The 27,852-nt window shown below is 41.9% G+C and overlaps 1 protein-coding gene across 1 annotated transcript; it reads right to left on the minus strand.

Annotated features, from left to right (window-relative positions):
* Positions 1 to 1,055: 1,055 nt before the first annotated feature.
* Positions 1,056 to 27,852, minus strand: wnt6b (wingless-type MMTV integration site family, member 6b). The gene is made up of 4 exons (XM_047600140.1): positions 26,738 to 27,852; positions 15,845 to 16,065; positions 5,079 to 5,425; positions 1,056 to 3,815 (listed from the first exon to the last, which is right to left on the minus strand). The coding sequence occupies exons 1-4, from the start codon at positions 26,815 to 26,817 to the stop codon at positions 3,354 to 3,356; spliced, it is 1,110 nt and encodes a 369-aa protein (XP_047456096.1). The 5' UTR covers positions 26,818 to 27,852; the 3' UTR covers positions 1,056 to 3,353.

The raw sequence follows: 27,852 nt of genomic DNA on the forward strand, positions 1-27,852 counted from the left end.
TAATGCCACGTGTGACGCTGCGTTTGCCTGTGTGTGTAAACACTTCAACGCAGTCAACATAGGTGGAGACAAATTCTCGTCTCTGTTAGGGATGATGCTGCATTCCTGAAGCACTGTTTCCATCTCATAGGGACACATGGAAAAATACGCCCATTCTAACCTGGCCACGCGCTCTTACGGACACACACGTATGCACACACTGACAAAGACAGACACATGCAGCCACATGCACACAGATGTCGACAGTCAGCTATATTTATACCAATGCCTCAATAAATCTATCTGCTCGCTTGTCTATTTTTTCTGGCTTTGCTAATGTAGCACTGAATGCCTGCACAGGTTAAAGACTGGAGGAGAGGAGAGGAGAGGAGAGGAGAGGAGAGGAGAGGAGAGGAGAGGAGAGGAGAGGAGAGGAGAAGGAGGGCTAAGAAGCACAGGAAGTGCTCCATGACATTTTCCTCCTTTTTGGCCTACCTCTCCATGCCTCCACAACTTCTGGCCCGAGTGCTACGCACCACCGTGCAACAAATTCCTGGAAAATATGAACTTGTGTCAACTTGTACAGCTCAAACCAACACAGGCCCACTTTTCTTTTCTTTTCTTTTTTCTCCCCCTTGTCTTTTCATTTCTACAACATAAATACCTCCAAACAATAGCTCCTCTGGCTGAGTGGTGTGTAGAATCTAATCGAGGCAGGATTCAGTTCAGCTGATCTGGGCAAAAAGCCTGGCTTGTCTGCGTTAAAACAAGAGGTTAGAAAAACTTATATAATAAGGGTCGGAAGGGCTGCAGAACGGAACACTGGAATAAAAATCATATTAGTCCAAAAATGTTTAAAGCTGATGGATGAATAGATGCTTTGTGCCGCTGCTACTTGCAGGATATAGTGTGAAAGACTTGATGTGAAACATTATCAGGATTGGGTTAAAACTCTTCAGCGCTTTCACTTCAAGCAGCAATTCATGCTTAACGTCTAGAACTTTAAATTAATTTAATAAATTAATACCCCCCCTTTTCAACGCTGTTTCTAGCGTGAGTCACAGGCCACGGTATAATCACTTTAGACACTTATGTTTAATGAAATTGCAGTGTAACATCCACATATAAACTGATTTCTCCAAAATACAACGCTGAAGCACAGAGACAAATCTGGAGTGACATAGGATCAATTAATTTAAAATAAAAAATATATCATATAAGATTTGATAGTTAAACATGGGTTGAATTAGCAGTTTCGCAATTTCTTTTTGTCACTGCTTTCACATTTTTGTTCTGCAAAAAACACCCATCTTGCTTGAGCTCGCTTTCGTAGTGTTTTCACTAAACCTGGTGAGAATCATATTCAAACATCAGAAACAATTTAAGATGGATATGCTCCATGTATTTATTGCAAAAATGTTACAGCTTTGGCTTTTCCGTCGCAGGTCTTCAGACATAAAACATGGATGAAGAATGTCACTCCAAGCTAAAGTTACTATAATGGCCTAAAGTGAACGCTAACATTAACAGCTGGACAGTAATTAATAGTTAATAGTAAAGTTGGTCGTTTGATTTTGGCCCCGCAAAATGCCGTCGTACAGCAGACAGTGAAAGCAACAATGTAACTTTGGGAACGTCTTCCAGATCTGTGTCACGGTACACCGCCCGACAGCAGGATCAAAACGAGCGGACTCTAAATCATCAAAGGTAAGATAAGATCCCACCTGAACACTCCTCAAACACGCACAAAAATTAACAGAACAAGTTGAAGCAACGTAGCCTTATAGTTCAGTATACATACTGTACATTGTTGGATAATAAAAAAAAAAGTGTAAATGAGATGACGTGATAGGTTTACGGGAAGAGAAACGAGCGACGAATCAAAGAGCTTGTCTGTCCCGCTAAGAGACAGAGAGTCAAAGAGCAGTGTGCTTTCAATAACCAGCATGATGCAGTTTAACGTCGGACAGCAACTAACAGATACATACAACATTACTGTCCACTGAAGGATATGGTGGTAACTGGCCAACCTGCACGAACACATGGTCACTCACACTCCCTTTCATACACACACACACACACACACACACACGCACACACACACACACACAGGCAAACACGCATGCACCTCCAGTATCAAATAAAAGCTAACATCCAAAGTGCATTATTACATTAGCCCTGTATATCATAATAGATCAACAAAATACATCACATACATTTTCTTGAAATCGAAACATGTCTTGAAATTAAAGGTTTCTCTTTTGGTTTAGCAGAAATCAGTCAACCCCAGAAGGTTTCTTTACTGCCGAGCTGTTGAGGAAGTCCATGGCAGCTGTTGTATCCAAAGTGCTTCTGAGAGGGATGGAAGCGGTAGAAGTAGTCTTGTCATCATATTGTTCTATAAATAAGTGTCTTCGCCGGCGGGCCAAGTCTGCACCTGTAAGGCATGGTGTTGACAGCGTTCTTCAATTATAATAATGAGATACCATTTCCCTTTGTATGCGTTGTACTGACGCAGAATCAGAAAAAGTCAAGACCAGCATCTTTTTTGCATTTGTTGTCCTTGTTCTGTATATATATATATATTTTTTATGTTTAGTAAAATGGATTTTGGGTGGTAAGTGTAAAGTTGATCTGAGTCTGCTACACCTTCACATAACAGCCATTCTATCACCACATATGTCAAATTAAAATGAAAGTTTTGGTATTTGGGCCATAATGAGATCTTGAATTGTTCAGTTGGTTTTACAGCATATTGTAGACAGGAAGCAACGCCTCCAGAGAACATTAAATAAGAGAACGTACAAAAGAAACTAATGTTTATATGGTCATAGTCAGTGTGGCCTTGAATTTTGGTGGACGCATCCTCATTTTTGTCTCACACTTTGGAGCTCAGACCAACTCTCTGTTGTTGAACTGGTAGTGATTTAAAGGGACACAAACTGTACCAGCCGGATCCTCCATGCATGTTGGGGTTAGGGTTAGGCTCGTTTTCAATGAAATGGAACATTCTTTGGTCCTTTTACACAAACAAGAAACAAACAATAGGTAGTTTAACAAAGGAACATATTTGGATTTCTGGTGTTGTGTATGGTTTTCTTTGGTCTGCACTGGATTTGCTTCTATCTGGCTATTTTTGAAGTGTTGGCCGGGACCTATTGCTCTTCAAAATTCCAAGAAACTAAAAGAGATTGACTAGTATTTAATTTAAAGGTTTAGGTGTGCCTTATCTGAAAGTGGAAAAAATATAAAATAACAAGGCTCCCCTTGAAGTCCTTTTCTTCTTTCACACTAGCCAGTCTAAAGCAAGAACCTCAGAAAGAAGTAGTTATAATGAACCAAGAAGAAATGTGACTGCCCTCAGCCTCCGTTCATCAGTGACACAGACTAAGCTCTTTTCGGACCAAGCACTTCTTGCACTGGACGACACAACACCAGTGGAAACGGCACAGGCAGTTCTCCTCAAACACCACGGTTTCCTCCCGGTAGCCCCGCTCGCAGCACAGCAAATCGCAGCCGCTTATGTCCATCGCTGTGCTGTTGCACATGCGGCCCCTCGTTCCCAGGGAACCCGTTTTGCGGTTCGCGAGGCAGAAGTCGGGGGACTCGTCCGAGTAGATCAGGTCCTGCTTGTCCGGCGGCTTTATGTTCTGGCCAACGGGGATCAGGGTCTTGCCGTCGTTGCCGCCCATCACCTTGGAAGCGCCGTTGAAGCGCTCCAGCAGGCGGTCGCCCACCTCACGGAAATGAGGCATCTTTTTCCAGCAAGTGCGCAACGTGCACGAGCCCGACAGTCCGTGGCACTTGCACTCAGTCCGCATGTAGAGCTTCACTGCCTGACAGGGGGAAAGTGCAGAGGTGGTGGTGGAGGGGAAAACAGAGGTGAAGGAGGGCAAGCAGGTGAAAAAAAGAAAGAAAGAAAGACATGTGATCAAAGAGGGAAAAAAATACAAGTATTTTTAACTTAAGTGATGCAGGATTGCTACTGACAAATGGTAAGTTCACTAAAGAGGAATTTATCTTTTTCATGATATATATATATACAGACAACGCCACTGAATCATGCATTTCCACACACATACATGGACACACACACACACACACAGGCACACACACAGATAGATAGGTAAGATAAAAGCAGATGCTATTCCGAAGGAATTTAACTCCCCAACCCCCCTTTCCTCCATGTTGCCTCTGGCCTTCCTACATCTAACAAGCCTTGACAACAGATCATTCACTTATACTGCACATAATTAACCCATCACACACACACACACACACACACACACACACACACACCTGCCTGTTTAGGCACACACACACATATTCAAAGTGTGTACAAATACACATAGGTGCATGCACATTAACAGACATTTGGGCACATCGCGGCATGCTGTTTCTCAGCCTCTGAGAATGTGTGCACAGGTTTCTTTTATGATTAGATGGTTTGTTCACTAATGCTGCAATTGGACTGTATCCCAAAAATCCTCCTCTCCTCCCTTTCTCCCTACCTGCCTCTGACCCCAGCTAAAGTGAACACTGTGTGGTGCTTGGGCACGTGTCAGCGTTTCTGCAAGCGGACTGTAACCAACTAGCAAAACAAAGGGAGCTATAAGCGAACGTAATGGAGAATATTTGGCGAACTGCATTATAAATGGACATGTGTAACTCATCTGGACAGTTTCAACTTAGATCTTTAGGTAGCATGTTGAATTGTCATGGCTTTAAGTCACTCAGTCCTCACATGTGCAACAAAGAAGAACTTAAAACTTCTCCAAGGGCTGTGGAAATGTTAGAAGCTACTTGCCTCGGAGGCTTGAGAGCAAAATGTGTGGCACGCTCTTATTTTTTTTGTTTCAGAAACCTGATTCTTGTTAGAATATCGGCTTACGGCTCTACACAAATATGGCTGGAGGCCACGTCTCTCTCTTTTGCGTGTTCATGGAATGAAGGAACATTCCAAAGAACAAGCAACACCTTTCCTGCTTTGAGAGTACAGTCCAACATTAGACCTGTGTTAAATACGGTAGCAGTTAAATACATTCAAGTGCGTCAAAGTCGCACTGACTTCGAATATAAACTCAAACTGGTTTTCTTACCAGCCTCCCAGCCTCGTTGTTGTGCAGGTCAATCAGCGTTCTGATGTCACTCTTGCCCCTTCTCCTTTTGGCGTCCATAAACTGTTTTGACTTTTCATAACCGAATTCCACATCATCTCCGCAGCCCCCCCACTCCCATTTGACGCCTTCCCCAGACGAGGAAGAGGAGGAGAGGGAGGAGGAAGAGGTGGAGGAGGAGGTGGAGGAGGATGGTGGCCTGGGAGGTGCTCTGTTCCTGGTGGCCTCACAGCCACACTGCAGGAGGTCTCCCATACTGCAGGCCTGGGTCACAGCGTGTGTCACCCCAGCCGCTGTGATGGCATAGACGAATGCTGTCTCCCGGATATCTAGAGCGCCAGGGACAAACAAAGAAAAGATTTTACTTTGTTTAATTATTTTAGTCTGCTTTGTACACAGACCTAGATAAAGTAAATTATTTTGAAATCTATTTCAGTTAAAAATCTCTATTTAAACAGCGCCAGTAAAAACATGGCTTTATTATTAGAGCAAAAGCAACATTTTAGACTTTTTGGTTACGAGAGAGATTAGAAGACTAATAGCAGTTTCCAATCTGCAAACAAACAGATGTGTTAATTTGGAAGGATGTGTTTTGGAAAATCAACTGAGACCAAGTCCAATACAGGCAAACACTGACATTCTATGTGGTCAACGTCATATCATCCTGAATCAATTGGAGGACAGGAAGGTTGAACAGTTGATGGAAGCTAGTTTCCATCCATCCATTCAGACGGGCCTCTGCGTCTGCATCCGACCAGTCAACATCTCAGCTGCATGGCACAGGATTAAAGCACTTTTCTGTCTGTCCTGCTCCATCACTAAAGTCTCCAGCGTCACTGGATTTGGGGGGCTATATCTCTCTCCTGCGCACACATTGACACACTCATGCACGCCGCAGCTGCCGGTTTATTTCGGGTGCGGAGCTTAACTCTACTGGCGAAGGGCAAGTCCAACCACAAGTGCAAATTGATCGTCTGTCCTCCCTTGTGGCTCCAGCATCATTCTCGCCCTCTCTTCAGCACGTCTTCATTCCCAGTTATTGCAGTTGTTGTCATTCGCTCAACATGGTATGAGCAGTTATGTAATAATATCGGAATTAAATAATGTTGCCTAGTGCACGTCTTATTTGTTTTTTTCCCATATAGATATTTTTTATTATTATTTATACATTTATGTACTGATGATGGTTAAATTTAAATGAGTTTCTTTTGTTTATTAAAACCTGTCTGCTAGTCAGATTAATGTAAAGATTGCTAAGAAAGAATGAAACTAGCAAATCCCATTAATACAAACAAAAAATAGCTCAATGAATAGTCTAAAAACGACTGTACGTGACACAGCTGAAGTATTCCTTCAGTACAAGTTGTGCTGGAGTTGTGTATAGAGTGTGAAGGGAGTGTGAGCGTTGTGTTTCACAGAAAATTTGGAAACTTAGGTTATTTGTTAAACTTGAGGGCCATGCAACTTACAGAAGCTTCCTGGGAGAAACAAAAAACAGTAAGGCGCCAGGAGATGAACTTGCAATGCAAGGTATGAAAGATTATTTTGTACCCCTGGGATTTGTTAACAATGAGAAACAAGGTGAATAGGTTATAGCCACATTAGCTTTGCTCTGTCAGATAACTTTCTCCCAAAATTATCGTCAGCATGCTGACGTTTGCTAGTCTGGTGTAGCCAAACTCAATTCTTATCAGAAAATGAGTCTTGTAAGACCCCAGTGGGATTTCATCATAGGGCGTTTCAACCAGTACAGGGTCAAAAAAGCACAAAACTGAATAGTCCTTATCAGAAACTAATGAGAAACTAATCAGAGCAATTTCTTGTTCACAAATTCAATTTCAAGTGCAAACTACGTTGCTGTTACTCTTCAGTCCACGACCGCATAAAGCCCGCCCAAACTATTTGATTGGCAGGGCAGATCTTCGTTGGAGGATAATCAGTTCCCAACGGACGGAGTCAAGGTACATTTGCAGGCATGTTTAGGGTCACCTAAACACAGGTCACGATGTTAGCATAGCTTGTTAGAATGCAAACACGAACATGCTACCATTCGTTTTCCAAATGATTTGGTCACTTACAAAATTCCATGATGATAGTTGCCAAAATGTTCAACTTATTTCACTCTAAATCCACTTTAGCTTGTTGATGGTTCTTGGGAAAAGTCAGTGTAAAAACCAAAGTCTAATACTTGAGCTATTTCATTCTGGACTAAAAGTGGTGGAAACAACCAACCAACAAGCCAGGGCAAGATTAGGGTTAGCTTGTAGAGTATAGGGATGGGCATCGAGAACCGGTTCTTTCAAAGAACTGGTTCCAACTGGTATAATTCATAGATATCATTAGCCTTGATGCTTATCGATTCTTTTCATGCTTAATCTTTATGTCGTCATTCACATCACAGTGTTAACTCTAACAACTTTCTCTAAACCAAAAATTCACAGGGGGAATTGATAAGGGAATCGTTAATGGCATCGGTATCAATAAAATCTAATCAATGATCATCCCTAGCAGGGTAAGGCACAAGGGATTTCATACATATCTCATGAATACAACACTGAAACTCTTTGAAAACCTAAAAAAAATAAATAAAAAAAAAATACCCAATGTCGTGTGGAGACTAAGCAAAGGACTTTTATTTCTGAGAACTGGAAGGCGGTGAGCGTGCAGTCACCACCATCAACACTGCCAATTCTATATCGCATGATTCAGTGAATGGGATTCATTAGGAATGGCAACACACACATATAATGGGTGGCGTGTGACGAAACCGGCACACTCCAGCAGGTCCTGATATCAATACCAGCTGTGCACCCCAACACTCTGTGATGCAGATTTGTACGAGTTTGTGTGCATGTGTTCCATTGCATACGTGTGTTTTATCTAGTTTCAAAGCATTTGACATTTCACAAATAGTCAGCTTGCCCTCTGTTTATGTGAGCTACGGTGCAACGTTTATCTCAAGCTGTATGTTTGTCTGGATTTGGCTGTGATTTATTCCAGATTAAATAAAGCACAGAATTTCATCTGTATATGCAGTTTTACATGTGTGCGGTAGTGCATTTCACGCAGAGCATATCCACAACCATGAGTGCGTGCCACATGAACAGATACACCACACCTTTTTGTTCCCACTGTTCATCAATACAGTGTTTTTCCGGAGTCGCAACACACTAAAATGAAGATGCGTCATCCGCAAAACATTTATTTAGAAACACGTGTGTGAAACATCAGCACACAAAATCATTATCAGTAAAATATGGTGGCTGGAACACAAGCTGTGTCCAAACAAGACGGGAGGCAATATTGATGTCTTCAACTAATAAAGAAACGCATCTAGTACAGAAAACCTGCATGTAGCAATGTAACGTCGAGACACTGGCATGTCTGACTCTTAAACCAACAAACACAGCAAGTAGGAAAATTAAAAAGGTGGTTTGAGGAGAAACATAATAAAGAGAGAAGGGTAAAATAAGCTATCAAAAATCTGATGAATTGAGGCACCCTGTTTCATATTTTCCTCGCAGACATGAATTCCAAACAAATTCTCTGCCATGGTGGGTGTCTGGGCCTGTCTATGTCTGCTTCCAATTCCAAAAGGCCCTTCTGCAAGATTTAGCACATATTCCTTTAATCAGACTTTCAGGCAATGACACAAACATGATCAGGTATGTTCAAATTTGTGACCTCCAGATAAGCAGTGTTTCTCATGGAGTGAAATCTGTTGAAGTTGCAGCATCTCATTTATGCTAATAGATATGCTTAAGTGACCTGATAGCTGACCAGTTGTTGGTAAATGGTAAACTTAGCATGTGACATGTTCCCGGGATCTAAACATCAATCCTCTCGTTTGTGGACAACTTGCTCTACCTTGTAAGGCACAGCTGGCCTCTGGTACACCTAGATCTCACATCTAGGCTTAATAAAGTCTGGCAGAAGAGACAGTTTTCGAAAGTCGGTCACAACTGTTTCTGCTGCGGCAAAGATCTGCTGTCAAATCATTTGAGTAGGATTTATGCAGAGCTGGACAGGACAGTAACAGCGACGTGGTCATACACATAATCTACCAGTTGAATTTGTTTAAAACAAAAAGACTCAGTTGGAGGATTATTCAATTGTACACAGAGGAATGTCTTTCTGTGTATTTGTTGAAACACAACCCAATGATGTGCTTTGAATTATGAATAAATTGTGTCGTGGACGTCTTGAGTGACAGGCTGTCAGCTGACCTCCTCAGCACTCACACTCTACCTCTTTGACTATTGGTGAATTAGCTGCTAGCTCGACAGAGCCAAGATGGCAGCCCCCAGAACCACCACACTGAGCTTCAAAACTGTTCTCCAGAGAACCTATGGTTGACATCACAGGGAGTTCATCTGTCTTTGTACACAGTCAGTAATTTGATCAGCTGTCCTCGAGGCCCTTTTTGTTTCAATGAAACTTACTAGCTTTAGACAGTTGGAGCACTTTTAATATTTTCCAATTAAAGTCACAGTTCATAGACAGTTACTGAACACCTGTTTCTAAAACATAATAGCCTGATACTCCTTTCTGTACCTGGATTTTGTTAAAAATAAAATAAACGTAACTATACTGCGACAATGAAATCACTGTATCAGATACCATTAGAAAAAAATAAAGCAATTACTGTTCACAAACTAAACAATAAACATGGTGATACATGTCTGTGTGACCCTATTAAGATCATTAATAAGACTATTATGAACCTTTTGACATGACTGACAACCGGTTTAATTAATGTGGAATCACAGTAGTAGAGCCCAGAGCAAGCGTCCTTGTTTATTCTTGAGCAGAGACTTTCGCGTTCGCACACACCCAATCCGTCACAGCTTTCAAAGAAGAGCCGCAACATCCCTCGTGTGATTACCAGCATCCCTGTGTGCTGGCTGGCTCACACTGCCAGCCGTGACTGCTCCGGGGCCTGAATGTCATTTAAACACACATGAAGGAAAAGGGGATAATAAGTACTGATCAACGGCAAGAAAGCAGAAATATGACCTTGTTTTGGAGCTGAGTGTATGTGAAAGGTTCACATCCAGAAGAGAGAACATTTCGATTCAGATTCAGAAGTCCTTGTGCCGACATGTTCATTCACACTTCTTGCAATAAAGGGGTAAAAATGGCAGAGTTTCAGTAATGTTGTGAAATCGACTAAAACGTCTATTATGCACACCCACACACAGACACATGCACCTTTCCATGCTTTCAGTCCCTTTCATCTGCTGGCTTGACGCAAGTCAAAAAAGTAAACATTTGCTCCATGGCATGCCAGAATGCTCTGTTATTTAATTTTCATACAGCTGGATACATGACGGATCCATTATCATATTTATGCTGGCTGCAAAGTTAATAATACATTTCAACTTTAGTTTGATTATATATGTGCAAATTGCACTGGTTGTTCTCATATGAAGGCAGTTTTTTTTTTTTTCAGACTGCAGACGCTGTGTGTCTTCAGGGAACCTTAGCCCTAACCTTTACATAACCTGTGCTTTTTTTTTTTTTTTTTTTTTTTTGCTGTGGCAGACAGTTTATTTGCAAATAAAAAAAAGTTCTTGTCCTTTGTATATTAAGTACAGTGGTTTAACTGTGCATGTTACGTTGATTGCACACTATCAACCCCATAACCGCTGGTCTTTGTTTCACAATGAAATGTGACTGAGTGAATCAGATGATTGTCAGTTTATATTCCCCTAATACTAAAGTAGTTTACAACCAAAGGACATGAACTCAAACCAAAATGTTTGGGTGGGCTTTATGCCGTGATCGACAGAAGAGTAACCACATCATGTGAACACCCTGGAGTTGAATTAGTTCGCAGCAGAATAGCTCTGATTGGTTGTCCAATTACGTGAAGAGGTAATCTGTTTTCTCTATATCGTATCAGTTACTTCTCACAATGAAATATACTTTATTCATAGAGCAATTTGAAAGGAGTAACATTACATCAAATCAACCAAGCATTGAACTTAGAGCAAAGTCTTTCCTTAAGGTCCTTTCAATCGAGTAAGCGAGCAGAAGGAAAAAAAAAAAAGATCATTCTGGCACAAACAGACACATGAATCTCAATCAGAAACACTGCTGTCAGGGCTAAAGACAGGCTTTATGAAAAGCCTACAATAAAAACAAATACAATGATGTGACTGCCCACAGTTTCCATAGTTTATTATTGCTTTATTTGTGGTGATGAGCTCCAAGTAGAACTCCCTACGATCCAAACAACAGGTGAGAATGCTACATAATTACCCTGTGCATTCCAATAACAGTGCTCCGGGCATTTACATGGAGAACTGTTATGATATTAAGGTAATATCAATTGCAAGGTTGCATTAACACTACTTTGGCAATAAATACTGGTGTGGCAGATTTACTCCTTTAAACCGACACACATGTGCAGCACTCGAGTGTTTGGAAAAGGAGATTCAGGGGCTGTTGAAAACTCTGAAAGCTACACACGCTGCAGCAGTCTTCACCAAGACTGTGTGACCTTTCTGCAAATAAAAACGTGAGTCATCGTAATATTGTAAGAGAGTATTATCTTATTATCTCAACAGCCAAAAGCGGAGTCAATGAGGTTAAGCAAACTACTCACAGAAAGAGAGCATACTAAATACAAAGGAACTTTTATTATGGCATCCACAGGTACTATAATAACAGCTATTAAGAGCAGATCCAGGTAATTGAGGACAAAGGCTTCAAAACAGAGGAGCACTTTGGTCACCCTCGTGGACAGGGAGGAATTCATGATTAATCGCCTGTCTTCTGGTAGATTCTTGCCCTTTTCCCCTTTTTCTTCCCCTCTCTCTTTCTCAGTCTTCATTCTATTTTTCTCCTTCTGTCCTTTTCCATCAGAGACACCGACAACACCGGTGCTGTCATAAATTCAAGCGAGATACGAAGGCGAAACAGCATTCTTTTTAGCCATGACAAAGTCGGGCCGCGTGAGTTGCTGTCAACTTTTCCAAGTATCATTGAAAGTTGTGGCTTAGAAAGTTTTCATTAAAAGGTGGTCTTGGTCCCACTGCAGACTGGCTTAGTACATATTTGAAGTTGAAGGCTGCAAAATAATTGAGCTGAACAGAATTGAAAATTTTGGAGCTTTTGTTACACATCCCATACCCTTTTATAAAATTCCAATTAAAATAAAATAAAAAACATAAATAAAAAAAAAAATGAAAAGAGAGTATATGCAGTAGGTCACAAAACGTTTTTGATACATTTAAGGGCTTTTTCTTAATCGTGTAAAATTCTGCAACATTATTATATTTTTTTGGCTTTCATTTTTAAATCTTCAAGATTACCACTCCCCCCACATCTAAATGTTAGATCCTCTTATTTTCATCACGTTTACAGTCAAACAAAAGTTTTTTGCTTCCTTGCGGGAACTCTTTTTTCTGCTGACTTATTGTAAGGCCAAAAGTGTAATCAGAGACTTTCCTGAAGGGATAATTATACAAGAGCTTTAACAATCACACCGTTATGACTAACATGATTCATGATGTGAAATTAATACGATCAGAAGCTTATGTAAATCTGGTAACATTCATGACAGGTAAGAGCAAAACTTACGCACATCATCCACCGCAGAGACACAAAATTGGTTTAATAACAAGTTTGTCGTGCTATATTAATACTAAATGTCCTTGTTTGTTAACCAAACACACAGATAAAGACCCTCTGTAACAGCAGTCAGGGAAGAGACAAGCAGCTCTCTATGAATCTAATCACACGAGAGAAAAACCGACACAGTAATTGCAGAGGACCCAGCAGTGACCCTACATCAGTTATATTACAGACTTCAAAGAGCTGGAGGAAGATGTTAAGAGATCGCACGAGAGATGTTAAGAGTAAGGGCAATCTTAGCTGATCACTTCAAGCGTGCCCAATCTGATGAAGACGAGAGTCAGTCAAGTGTGAATATGTCTAGTCTGAAATACAACAGCCGCCCTTGTCTGTTGGAGTGCCATCAGACAGTGCTCTGACCTCCAGTTGGCGTGAGGACGCCGGCCGCAATCCCAAGATACTCGCGTTGGAAAAACAGGACGTGACATTTTTTAGTTTTTTTTTTTTAAGAGGAGGTTTCTAAAGGGACCAAGAGAAACATGGATCAGATATGTTAGGGTGACCAGACGTCCTCTTTTTCCTGGTCTTTTTGGGACCTAAAAAATGTGTCAAACTTTGAAACAATTTCAGACTTTTCTGGAATTTTGTGCTACTAGAGCGTCAAACGTGTGTCCACCCGATGAAGGGTCTCCTATTGAACAAACTCAAATCTGCTCACCCTGAAATATGTATTTACATGTACTTCAAGCTTCATGCCAAACAACTGGTAATGCAGTTCAGTAATGGTAATGCTTACTAGGTTGTTTTATACCTGATATCTTCTCTAGGTACAAATGAAGCGTATTTGAATGTAATAAAAATGTACTTCGGTATCAGTGAGTACATTTATAGTACATACAGTCATTTTGTGTGCTAAATATAAGTGAAATAAACATGTATTACACACAAACATAAGTGTATTGCTCCCCCAGTAGTACTTTAGTGTTCTTTAAGTAAGTACATTAATTATCACTTAATAGAGTTTTTTTGTACGACCCATACAACTTGAAAAGACTTCATCCTTTAGCCTGAAGATTAAAAAGGTCATTTAAAAAGTGTGCACTCTCTGAAGTGGTCAATAAAAAATGAATAGCAGTATGCAAAACACGCTGGTCGAAGATTACGGACCGGGACACGACACTATCAACATATCATAAAATGCATAATGCATAAAATGCATATACATAAAATATACTGTATACCTCAAATCTCTAAAGCATCAATATGCAATCTGTCCAAATATTTAAGCAGCACCCAATACAATCACTAACATCTGTTTTATATGCTTACTTCTTTCCAGATTTGAGGAATACCAGACGAACAAAAGCATCACAAACGAACCACAACAGCCTTCAATCTCATCACCCGGTGGTGCACAAATGACTGACAAATTTGGTCTTTTGCAAAAGCAATGGGGAACAGGGTCCTGAAATAACAGAAAATACACAACCCTGTTTATAGATACGCTGATAGTCGATAGTACAGTAAGTTTCCAGACACTGTGCTCGCAGAATTTCCAGGAACAAATGTGTCTGACGTGAGAGCACTGATTAGGAGGAAATGTAACAATGAAAATGTTGTGTTTAAAAAAGAAACTGTAAGCAGCTAAGGGCGAGTGTGTGTGTATTTTGTTCGGCGGAAGCTCTCGTGCCATATTTGGTTTAGACTTCGTTCAAATAGACACAACTGTAAAGATGTAAAGATGGGTACGTTTCACGTTTAATACATTTCTGTGACGAAGGGAAATTGTTGTTTTGTTTGTTGTTCAGTCCTGATACACCAAACGTGAACCATATAGCAGTTCACCTAGTGAACTAAAGTGATGGCTTTAACATAACATTAATATATATTAAAATATACTTGAAGTACTTGTGTTAACTATACATTTCCATTAAATTCAAGTATTAACATGTATCTTAAAAGTGGAGTAAAATGTACTTGAAGTTGAAACCAAGCAAATTTATAAAAAGAGTCTTTTTAGTACAACGAACATATTTAGTACATTTATCAGCAGCACAGAACATAGAATTATACTATGTGTATTTAAATGAAGTATATTTCAGTGGACTTTTTGGGTTTTTTTGACTGTGGTACAAGAAATAGACTTCTTAATCAATACCACTTTCCCTTTCATGTACTGTAGTGTACATCTATACCACAATAAGATACAGCCATGGGTAGCTTAGCTTAACATTCAGACTGTAAACAAGAGGAAACAAAAAGCCTAGATCTGAATGAAGGTCAACAACAAGCTCTACAAGACCTAGAGAAGTCGTTTTTTGGAGGGGATTATTGTGGGATCCCTTCAGGATGGATGGCAGCTTGTGACAGGGATGGACCAGGAAAAAGGTCAATGGGAGCAAACGGGATGGGAATCATTTTAAATTGTGTCTGCCCTGGTGGCTGGTTGTCTAGAATGACGACATACGCTGAACACGTCTTCAAAATAGCCACAGTCATAGGCAAGGACGAAAGTGATGCAATGTGGACTAAAAGACCATGTTGCGTGCATCACACTGACAGTTTTCAAGGAAATTCCTAAGAGTCAGCTGGTAAAACTTAGAAAGCTTATTGTAAGATGTGTGACTAAGTAACAGTTGGCGTTCAGGAACACCCTTGAGGTGCCAGGGGTGGTCAAACTGAAAAAAACAAAAAACAAACAAAAAAAAAACAACACGATTGTTTGCACATGTAGCAAAGTAGACGGACAATGCTTCATTAATTTTGCTGAATAGCTCCTTCACATCAGTGCTTGGCCGGCCAAGAAACTGTAACTGCATGATACTTTAATTTAATATCACAAAGTTTCATATTTACACTTCGGTTTCTGCAAGTATTTGATTTGTTAATTATTCATCAATGGTGTTTATAACCCCAATTTCTACCCCAATGTTTTGTGTTTTATATCAAGCTAAGCTATTGGGCTGATAACAGTTGCTACGCATTTGACAGATAGTCACCAATCTTCTTACCTAACTCAAATAAGGGTGGTTCATAACTAATCCTTTAGGTAAATAGAAATGGTACTTCATTCTAGGCAATAAGAGTTAAAGACAGAGGCAATAAAAACACATACATTTATTTTTTATTTAAGTAAAACAAGACACATCTTGTCCTTCTTCACTCACCTTGCTGCAGTATTTTGCCAAAGTATTTGTTGTGGCTGGTGCAGTTCCACCGACGATACCTGAACTGGTACTGGCACTCCCTGACACCCAGCCTGGCTCCCTTGGCCACCTCGCTGACGATCTCTGGCTGAGTCTGGCAGAGCTCAGCCTGCTTCCCCGCCAGACGCTTCGCCTTCCTGCAAATGCTGTTGGGGTCCATGACCAGTGGACTGCCCACCGCCCTGCGGAAGGTCAGACAGTGCGAGAAGAAAGGGAACAATCGCTGAGCAACATGACACACAGAAAGCGCATATTGTTTTCTCTGTTGAGCAACACCTGCTAACTCAATCACAGATTAAACAATGTGCCTGCAATCATCAACAGCAACAAATCAACGTAAGCCAAGTTTTTTTTTTTTTCCCCAGCTCAAGAGGCCGCCAGTTCTACCCACCACATCTCAGCTGTGGCGACAATACGCTTCTTGAATGGGCATGTGGGAGACAACAGAGCACAGTTTCCCAGAGGCATCTGAGCTCTGACGTCAATTTCACAAGTCTGTATTTTGCTCTTGGACGGCTCCTGAGGGAGAGCTGTGTGGTCCTTCCAAAGTTGGAAGTCATATAGTTGGACGTGTCCTAACAGAAAGGCCATTTACAGTTTACCTTAATGCCGCTTAAGTTGATTTCGGTAAACCAGAAGGGAGACTTTCTAGATTTCCAGATGATACAGCTTCTCCACAGATGCTGCTGCAGTCAGGAACCTCACCGCTTAAACCACACATACCCTTCAGATCATCCAATCCATAATACTTCCCAGATTAAACCCGTCTAAACGAAAAGTGTATGTATTATATTACAGAAAAGAAGCCGAAAAAAAAAATCAGTGTTTAAGTGTGTGGCAGAATAAATTAAGCTTGCTTTATGTAGTTCAAATATTTAAAACATTAAAATGTATATACGTGAATGATGAATACAACTGTGGACCTCCTCAGCAGCTTTAACGGATGACTGTATATAATAAAGATAAATAGTTTATTCTAACTCTTAATGGGAAAAAAGGGCCTGGTTCTACCACTTACAGGCACTGCCATCTGTGGCCACTTCAGTGGCATAAGAGGAGAGCGGCTTTATGAGATGACTTCATTTCCATTCTTTTCCTCTCCTTTAGTTGTGACAAACTCATCCGTGTTGTACGGCTAACTCGGTGCACATTAAAGCGTATATGCGACAACTTTTTTTTTCTTGCCCCCCTTTCGTCTACTCCATTTCTCTCTCACCTCTTCCTCACGGGCAACTGACAGTCCCCGAATCTGAGCAGATGTGATCCATAACTTTAAGTTTCACGACGAGCACGAGCGGGAGAAAGTGAAAGCAAAAGGCTGCCTCATAAGTTTTCAGTCAGCCTTGTCCCTGTTAATCGCACCTCCTGATATCATTCATCTGTCTTGAGAGTTTGTTTTAAGAAGCAGAACAAACACTCTTGACAATCCCCTCTGCTGGCAGTCTGATATGCAGCGAGACATCTGCACGCATGCACACACACTTGCAGTGATTTTTTTTTTAAAGTCCCTCCGTTTCTGGAAACTGTACTTTTATATTAATAAAACAATTCATATGACAGGCTAACATGTCAGCAGATGACTAAATGAAAACACCCTTCATGGGAAGTCTCGTAAGTCTCTTTGCCAAGCCTGTCATGGAAAGGCAGGTCTGGAGGCCCAAACACTGTCCCAACAGGGCTTAAACACATGATAATGGTAGACAGAATGAATTACAGTTATCTCAGCTTGTAAGAGGAGGAGTAGATTTATTTAATCCCACACAATCTGCCAAGATATCTGTTATGAAAACCTGGATATTAGAGATAAAAAATGAGTGAGCATACAAAGATGTGTGTGTCTATGTAAACAGTGCAGGATCTGATGCATGCACTGTCTACATAGACGCGCACACACATATTTGTATGCACACTCCAGGGACACCCACTGTTGCATTCCTTTTGTGATTATCAAAAGTGTATTGCCAACATCGCTATGGAAACAATGGTGTATTTCCAGCACAGATGTTTTGCGGTGCGGTGCGTATGAGCGTGTAGGGTGGTCACACGGATAATTAAATCATACAGACAGTCTGTGGCTGTTAATGAGCAGGTACAATACTTAGCAACACAAGCTCCTTCTCAAAACCCACTTATTATCCCGCTGCCACCAGGAAGCGTGTGTGTGAGAAGAGAAGGGAAAGTGAGACAGAGACACACGGAGAGCGAAACGAATGTCGGTGCATGCAAGTGTATTTCTGTGCAGTCTGTTTTGGATTTTATGGATGCGAGAAAGAGAAATGGCTTGTTTGTGCCTACATGTGTGTGTCTGTGAGCGCGGGGCGGGAAGCTAGCTCTGTCAGCAGCTCACAAAAGCCAGCCTGGTTTTTATAATGGGAGGTGTAGAGTTGTAAAAACCAGTGAATGTACTGGATGAGGTTTTGTCTTGTGTCACTGTCAGAGAAACAAGGAGAGTGTGGAAGCTGGAGAGATAGAGGGCGAGGAAACATTCCTTAAATCTTCTAGCACAACAACAACAACAACAACAACAACAACAAAAAAACACATTAAAGTGTAATTGTGAAAACAGATAAAGGAATATTGTGCCTAACAAAAGAATTTTAACATTACTGAACGTTAAACAATACTTTTGCATCCATACAATGTTGTGTTAAACATGCTTACAGACTGCATTTACTTGTTATCTTCTCCTCTCTCTCTCTCTCTCTCTCTCTCTCTTTTCATTCAGTGAAAAGAGGCATACATGATTTTATTTGATGATGAGAGCAGAACTGATTAGCGGTTCATGTGAAACTTTCTAAATCTCCTACTTTCTGTTGGGTAATTTTCCAAATCTAACACTGGCACAGAAGACTGACCCTGAGAAAGCACTGTGTGGTATTGCAATGCAGTGTGGATTTGGGACAGGACTTTAGTCTGTGTGACCCGGTCTTGCCATTTTCCTCTCTAGATCACAACACATAAACCCAGCAATGCTGCCATAAAATAGTTGCCACGGCACATGGCAGGTTATTTGAAATTCAATTCAGATTTATTTATACAGCACCAGTGTGAATCATAACTGCCTGCCAAGCAGGAGGAGGGCTTAGACAAGTTTCTAAGTCTAATTACTGGGCTGAACTCTGTTTCACTTAAAGTGACAGTTTTTCAAGTTTTAAAAATGAAGACTGATGTGGATGGATAAAATGGTCCACTGACTTCAGCTGTGGGATAATATGTATTGGACTGCCTTAGAAGTTGACAAACGGGGCATGATGATGATGAGAATGAAAATGTTTGAAGTGAGGTGAACTCAGGTGGAAAAGTACACTGCTGGAGATATACCCAAAAATGGGGTGCATCTCAAGTGCCCAGAATTCTTGCCCTTGTTTGGTTTGGAGTGAAACATTAAAGAGCACATCCTTCCGTGGTGGAGTAAAATATGGGAATACTTATTACAGGCTTCAAAGTGAGGTGCAAAGAAAAGCAGGGAACCTTTGGCATGAAATGATTTTTATTTCTAGATCCTCGAAGATAAAAGTGCATCATAATTACCTTCTTAAAGTAACTGTAATCGTGTACAGTGGTGTGAAAAAGTGTTGGTCCCCTTCCTGATTTCTTACTTTTTTGCATGTTTGCCACACCTTAATGTTTCTGGTCAAACTAATTTAAATACTATATAAAAATAACACAAGTAAACACAAAGAAAATGAAGGTTTCTATTATTTAGGGAAAACAAAATCCAAATCTACATGGCCCTGCATGAAAAAGTGATTGCCTCCTAAACCTAATAACTGGTTGGGCCGCCCTTAGCAGCAACAACTGCAATCAAGCATTTGTGATAACTTGCAATGAGTCTATTACAGCACTGTGGAGGAATTTTGACCCGCTCATCGTAGCAGAATTGTTATTCAGCCACAGCAAAGGATTTCCAGGCATGAACCACCTTTTTAAGGTCATGTCACAGCGTCTCAATAGGATTCAGGTGAGGACTTTGACTAGGCCATTCCGAAGTCTTCATTTAGTTTTTTGTCATCCATTCAGAGGTGCACTTGCTGGTGTGTTTTGGATCATTGTCCTGACGCAGAACCCAAGCTTCACTTCAGCTTGAGGTCACAAACAGATGGCTGGACATTCTCCTTCAGTATTTTTTTTGGTAGACAGCAGAATTCATGGTTCCATTAATCACAGCAAGTCTTCCAGGTCCTGAAGCAGCAAAACAGCCCCAGACCTATCACACTACCACCACCAGATTTTTACTGCTGGTGTGATGTTCTTTTTCTGAAATGTGGTGTTACTTTTACTCCAGATGTAATGGGACACACACCTTCCAGAAAGTTCAACTTCTCTTCAACATCTTGTCAGTCCCAGAGTATTTTCCCCAAAGTCTTGAGGATAACCAAGATGTTTTCTGACAAAACTGAGACAAGCCTTAATGTTCTTTTTGCTCAGCAGAAGTTTTGGTCTTGAACTCTGCCATGCACTACGTTTTAGCCCCGTCTCTTTCTGATGGCAGAGTCAACTGAGGCCTGCAGTTCTTTGGATGTTGTTGTGGGGTCTTGTGTGTGTCTTTTTGGATGACTTGTCGCTGTGCTCTTGGGGTAATTTTGGTCGGCCGGCCACTTCTGGGAAGGTTCACCACTGTTCCATGTTTTCACCATTTGTGGATAATAACTCTCTCTGTGGTTCAGTGGAATCCCAAAGCTTTAGAAATGTCTTTATAACATTTTCCAAACTGACAGATTTCAATAACTTCCTTTCTCATTTGTTCCTGACTTTCTTTGGATCGCAGCCTGATGTCTAGCTTTTGAGGATCTTTTGGTCTACTTCACTTTGTCAGACAGGCCCTATTTAAGTGATGTCTTAACTGAGAACAGGTGTGGCAGTAATCAGGCCTGGGTGTAGCTAGACAAAACTGAACTCAGGTGTGATAAACCACAGTTAAGGTATGTTTTAACAGAGGGTTTTCAAACAAGGCCATGTTGATTTGGACTTTTCCCCCTTTAATAAAACTCTTCATTTAAAAAATGCATTTTGTGTTTAGCTGTGTTATATTTGTCTTATCTTTAAATGTGTTTGATGACCTGAAACATTTAGGTGTGACAAACGTGCAAGACAATAAGAAATCAGGAAGGGTGCCAACACTTTTCCCCAGACCACTGTATGCATGCAGTGCGTACACGAGGTCTGCACGCACATTTTGCACACTCATCCACACTCATCCAAGCAGGTGCCTTCATTACAGGCATGCACACAGATAAAAGTTCCCATGCGGCTGTGAGTTCAAAGCGAGACGGTAATCAGATCCTCTCCATGCAAAGTGCCACTCGTCCTCAGTCTGTTGTCTAACGATACCTCCCCTGAACAGATAACGAATGCCAAGGAGGATGTTCAGTCGTTGATAGCATCGTGGGCTTTAAGGAAACACTGTCTCGCATGAACAGGTTTTCGGGATGATAAATACCCAAACAGAGGAAGAGGATCACAGCAACTGAAGATAGAACGAGACAATGGATGAGAAGTAGACTATCATGCAAAAAACTTTCGCGATAAATTTGTGGTCCAATCAAGATCTAAACTTGTTCTCAGTGGATGTCTGCAATATCTTTATGGAGTTATGATGACCTCAGATCAGAGATATTTCATGATTTAATTCTAAAAATAAAGGTTCGGGTTGACAGTTGTTCATATTGTACATGAAAAAAGAAACAAAGACATTCCAAAAGGATGCCTTATTCAGTGTGTTCTTGGCCCAGAGGTGGGTCAGAAAGAGATTAAACATTTGTGCTCAAAGAGACCTCAGGTTTCATCAAAGATCTCACGGCACCATAGATATGGAGCCGTGCTGTAACGGGGCCCTTCTTTTTTTTCACTCCACCCACGAATGAGTGAATTTCATCCCTCTTTAATCCCTCAAGTATGCTGGAGATGAAGACAGTCACGACAAGCGCTAGGCTGAGACGCCAGAGTGAAAAAAGGACAGGGGTCGGAGGGAGAAAGCTATAGAGAGAGTCTAAAGGTGGAAAAAGAAGCTGAGGGTTCGGCGTAAGATAAGGAGGAGACAGAATGAGATACAACGTGATAAAGAAATCATGCAAACGAGATAAAAGCCAAAACACATGTAAAATTTGTCTCCCGTCCCAAACTGATTTAAAAGATGGAGGGGAAGAAAAGCTCAGTGGGGCCTCAATAATTTGCTTTGCTGTTTTCGCGACCCTGCAGTCTGGGGCACGTCCATCACTTTCAGACATGTTTGATCATGTTGTTGCTGCTGATGTAAGGCTGAGAACAGCGAAATTAGTCACAATAAAAACTTTTTTGTAACTTGCACTGCACGCAGCTTGAGCAGTAGCCATTAATTGTGACCGGCAAGAAAACCGACACCACCAAACCAATTTCACATGAGAAAAACATTTGTCCGTTTTTAACAACAGCGGCACACCCAACGGCGCTGACAGCCAAAAGATACAAATCGGAGTCAGAGGGAGGATTAGCCGATATCATGCAGAAAGCTTAACTTATAGCAACTAAAAAGGGGTTACTGCACTATCACTTTCCTATAAATAATAGCAAATAACGTCGACGAGCGCCTTGGGCAAGCCGAGGTATGTTTGCTACCAAATGAGACACGCTAGTTGCCACATTGACCGTGATGTCTGTCAGTAATCAAAAGCCTCTTTCACAAAGAGTCAGCCCTGCGCACACCTCCTCATTATGCTGCTCATTCACAATGAACCAAACAAATCCAGAGTAATGCCGCCCAGTGTGCGTTTTCAGATAGCATGCCGCAGTAATGCCGAGTCCAGACGTGCAACACAAAAGCATCTGTATCCAATGTTGTGTGTCTCCCATTTACAGATGTCGAGTGAGCTCAGTGATTACCTCGGCTGCTGCCTAAAAGGTGCAAAAGCCTATTCAGTCTCCCTGCATTTCAAAAACAGAAGTGGAATGAATGCGCCATAGTCCGACATTAAGCAGGGTGCTTGAAAGGGGCAATTAAAGGACACGAACGGTGATCAAAGTAATAGCAGGATTTCTTTCCTGACATTGTGCAGGTATGTTCAGATAAAGGCAAACTTGAAAAGCACAGTTGCAGTGGTGTTTTCGCAGCCTGGAAATAAGATGAAGTTCCTCGCACTTGCTTTTTTTTCTGGTGGAAAGTTGGCCTCTTACCACTCCGTTGGGAACGGATCACGCTCCGGCAAAGACCTGGTGGGTCATTTGGGCAGGCAGTGATGAAGAGTAACAGGAACATAGCTATACATGGGCGTCGTGGAGTTGAATTTGTTTACAACAAAATGGCTCTGAAATTCTTTCCTCTGTTTTGGTTGAAAGATGCCCCATTGGAAAATCCCAATGGCAATACCAGGCCGGTGCTGTAGTGCACAAGCCTTGTTGCTATCTTGTTTGTTGTGTCATGGGCAGGACAAAGTTTCTTCTGAAAGAAAAAATGATTGTACATTTGGCAAATTTGAGGCCACTAGAAGCAACTTCACCCCGCTCCCTGGGAACACCTGCAGTATGAAAATAGCCTGACAAACTAACATAAAGGCTACATTATCTTACAAAGTTACATTGCCATTTCAGCCATTGAGAGCAAATATTCCCCTCTCCTTTGAATGATAGAGATAGTTTCCTGGACTGCAGTGTGCTGCCTCCTGTAGTGTACACTGTACACTTCGGATGCTGAATATAAATGTCTACATAAATGCAAGCTGAAAAAAGTGCAGACGTATGCATTCAGTAACTCCAGATACAGTTTTATGTCAGTTCTCCGCTGCCTATGAAGCCAAACCCACATCGTCATTTAATCCCTATCTGTACCCATCTCCCTGGTCCTGATTAGACATTTCGCATTTTCAGACCAGGGCTTGAGTGGACAAGATAAGATCTGCTGCAATGAAACTCTCGTGTGGTGATCATGGAGGTTCTCACCGCACAGTCGGCGCATGTGCGTGGACACGCGTGTGTGTATGTGCATGTAAGTTTCTATGACTGTGTGACTGAATGTGTGTGTTTGCATGTCTTTGAGTGCATGTTAAACAGATTACCCGGGATCCACTGGTTGGATATTTGGAGTGACACACATAAACACACAAATGAGAACGCTTAGACGTGCGTGTGCACCTGTGGCACGCTCCAGACGGGCTGTCCGCCAAACCGGGGCTGTGACACACACACACACACACACACACACACACACACACACACACACACACACACACATTACAAAGTTGGCCATCCTAAGCACTGCAGTCAAAACTAGTATAAGAGAGCAAAGACATTCCTCACTCTCTGAGCTGCGCTCTCTGCTCTCAGGCCAAATGATTAGAGCGCTTTAATCAGCAGAGGCTCTGAAAGGACAGCTATCTCCCAGCATTTCATCTCTCTCGCTCTCCGTCTCTCATTGCGGCTCCCTCTTTTCCTTCAGCGACAACCTATCTGCACGATAGGCATTTTCCTTCAAAGGACAAGTATGGGAAAAGACATTCAGAGATAGAGACATTCAAACGGAGCGAGTGCGAGGCAGAGAAAGAGAGATGATGGTATGTCCAGCATCTTTCAACAGAGAGAATCATTGTCTTGGCAGACTGGAGAGCAACCCACAGGTGTGGCTTCACCCTAGCTGCACCACAGCCGGCCACTGTGTGTGTGTGTGTGTGTGTGTGTGCGCGCGCGTGCGTGGGGTATGGTGAATATGCCCACTCATTTGCCTGCGTAAGTGAGTGTGTAAGTGCGCCAGTGAACAATTGAGTGAGTGAAAGAAGATGACAACGTATGTCAGTGGGGATGAAAAGGAAGTAGCTGATTTCTTGGTGTTGATTCCCTTAATCTGCTTCAGCTTTGCCTAAAATAAATATCCCAAGTCCTGTAGAATGCGCTGCCAAGTGAACACTGACAATAGCATGAAATTGAGCAGAAATTAAATGCGCTTTGACACAAAGGTCCGCTCAGTTCTCCTCCTCTTTCTGAGTTAAATTCAGCTGTAGTACATGACAAGATTTTAAATTAAACCCTATAAACTAATTACTGTCCACAATAAGGTAATTGTTTTTCGAAGTTTCTTTCCACAGCTGGGTCACAGCAACAGTCCTGCACTCTTCTGACTAGATTAAAAGTCTATTTTGGCCCTGCATCCAAAGTAAGCCCACTGAAAACAGTCACACGAAACTCTTCTCACTTTTAAGCGGGGTTCGTGCGAACCGGAGGGCGCCTGTGATGTTACAGAGACGGGTTTCTTTCACATCTGGACCACTTTTTGATCACTGATTTTAGACGTCTGATCAGCCGAGCACAAGCGTGTATTAACGTTCCTTCGGTCAAGCAGCTGTTTAAGATTGAGCGTGCTTGAAAACAAAACAAAATCTACATGGGAATAACGATGGAAAGTCTGGGTGGCTAAACCAGCCGCAGGTCTTGTAGGCTTGGCAGCTACGGGGCGGATGAGTGGATGCATGTTGTCAAACATGCAAACCCCATTTTGGGATTTAGGTGCAGCCTTAGCTTCTTGTTTAGTGACTCTTCCCACCCTGACGCCGTCTCCACTTTCCCACATTGCAGCAGAAAGCGTCCACCCCACTTGCCCATCACTTCAGTGTCATTTACATGCGGAATTAAACGTGTGAAGAGGACGACGATACAATGTTATAATGCACAGTTGGTGAACACTGTAGATATAGACAGGAACTTGTTTAAGAAATGTTTGAAGGGGTCCGTCTGCCAGTCATACAAGGACATAGACTCACAGAGCCTCCGTGACACTACATCCCACACTGACCTTGACTGGGCTGTGAATGAACAGTGGGAGGATTCAATAGAAAAAAAAAATCACAAAGCTTCACATTGAAACACTGCAGAAGTGTGTGACTGTGTGTGTGTGTGTGTGTGTGTGTGTGTGTGAGTTAGAGATAGAGAATAGAGAGAGCGAGAGATGAAGACAGAGACATTTGATGTTTTCTAATGAAACACTGCACATAAAACAAAGAAAGCCCTTTGCAGACAGACAGACACACAGATTAACAGACAGACAGAGACCCACGTGAACAGAAAATATGTTATCAGCAGATCTGCTGGGCCTGTCTGTCTGTCTGTTTGTCTGTCTGTCTTTCGGACTGTCACACACCTTGCCGAGCTGAGCCTATATGGATTGTTTTATGATGACATATCCACTGCGCCTAGAGGGCCACCTGACATTCCTCACTCTGAACTCTCTCCACACACACACACACACGCACACACACACACACACACACACACCATCAACAACCACATCCACCAATCTCCTTTCTCTCCCTCTCACTGCAGGCAATGAGCACCTCTCTCACCTCCCTGGTTCTCTGTGTCTTTCGCTTTTCTCCAGGTTCACTGAGTTATTCTGTGACGGTTGTCTCTACTCCGGTAAACATTTCACAGTAACCTCGTGTCCTGGGACTTTCAAGAGAATTCAATCAATCATGGGTTCATTATATGCCACTATAGGAGACGACGCATTTAAGTAAATGAAACATATAAAACAAATTCTCAATACTTAAGTCTTCGTTAAAACCAAAATACACTGGGGCAGTTCTTTGGATTCGTTTTGCCATTGTTCTTCTTTTGCATCCTGCATGGTCTTAATTATGGCAGCACGTTTGTTAAGATGACCATGGGGACTAAATTATTGCAAGTACAAACTCTGTGGTTTGCGTGTGTGCGTGCGTGTGTGTGAAAGCTAATGCTCAGAGATGGTGCTGTGGATAATTTTTTAAATTTTAAAAAACAAAATTACACCTCATTGAACGCTTTTTGCCCACTGGTCTAAGTCTGAAGGAATTATTAAAGTCCCTGGTTGACAAGAAACACAAGCATAAAACACGTGGTAAATACATGACTACTTACCACCAGAGTCCGATGATATTGACCGGGCAAAGCAAGATAAAGAAGAGGGCCAGTTGGATCCGTGATAGACGAATCGTCATGATGAACGCTGCAAATCCTCAAGTAGATCCCCCAGCAAAAGTTTAAAGTGACGAACTCAGCCAACACCGAGTTTGATGGTTTCTTAAATACATAAGAGGTCGTTGTTTTCTGGAAACGGTCTATCAACAAGAGCGCAAAAATCCAACTCCTCTTCTCTCGGGCGCATCTTAATGCGCAACAAAGTTGGTCAAGAGGCTAATGAAGAGATGTCCGCTTTCAAAGGTGTGGTTAACCTCTTCATTGTCTTTCTGCTCTGTCAGTCGCAGGGCATTACATGCTCTCAAAGCGGTCCGAGGAGGAAGGAGAATACTGAAGTCTGATATGAGCGCAAAAAAAAAGAAAAAAAAAGGCGCACGTAAAAAGCTCCGGTTGTGAAGACGCTCAGATTCTCGCCACGCTCTGGGGATTTTTTAAACAATGGCACAATAAACGAAACAGAGAAGAAGAAAAAGAAGAGCATTGCCGCATTTCTGAACGATGGAACTGTATTTTACTGATGCAGCGAGTTGCCCTTTGCGCGCGCTCCGCTCCACTGGCGCACTGGTGAAGCGGGTGAAACGGTTGTCGGTGCCCACCGGGTGCAGGTAGAGAAGGCGTCTCTGCCGCACACTCTGTCAGAGTGTTTTCTTTGGATGATAAAGGCAGGAAAAATGCGCTGGTCTCCTTCCACCTCGGCGTGACGTCGCTCCAGGCGAAGCGAAATCCTCGCTGTCACTCAGAGAGGGAGAGAGAAAGAGACTGCAATTAGTTTCAGGAGGACCCGACTGAGAGCAGAGACGGGGTAAACACACACACGCACTCTCACAGAGAGAGACCTGCCTGTCGGTGTGTTTACAGTCACCCGTAATCAAATCTTATGGAACGAGGTGAAGTCAGAATTCAGAGTTGAGATAGCGCCTCTCTAGTATTTGTGCCAACTGACTGGCACCTTTCCACAAGTTTGTAAGTACGTGTGTGAAGGTCACAAATAGGTTGAGAGCTGGAGTAGGAGTATGCCACTTGGCTCGGAGGTTAAGGTAAGGGACTATAAGTAA

Source organism: Mugil cephalus, chromosome 12 (assembly GCF_022458985.1).
Source record: "Mugil cephalus isolate CIBA_MC_2020 chromosome 12, CIBA_Mcephalus_1.1, whole genome shotgun sequence".
Taxonomy (NCBI): domain Eukaryota; kingdom Metazoa; phylum Chordata; class Actinopteri; order Mugiliformes; family Mugilidae; genus Mugil; species Mugil cephalus.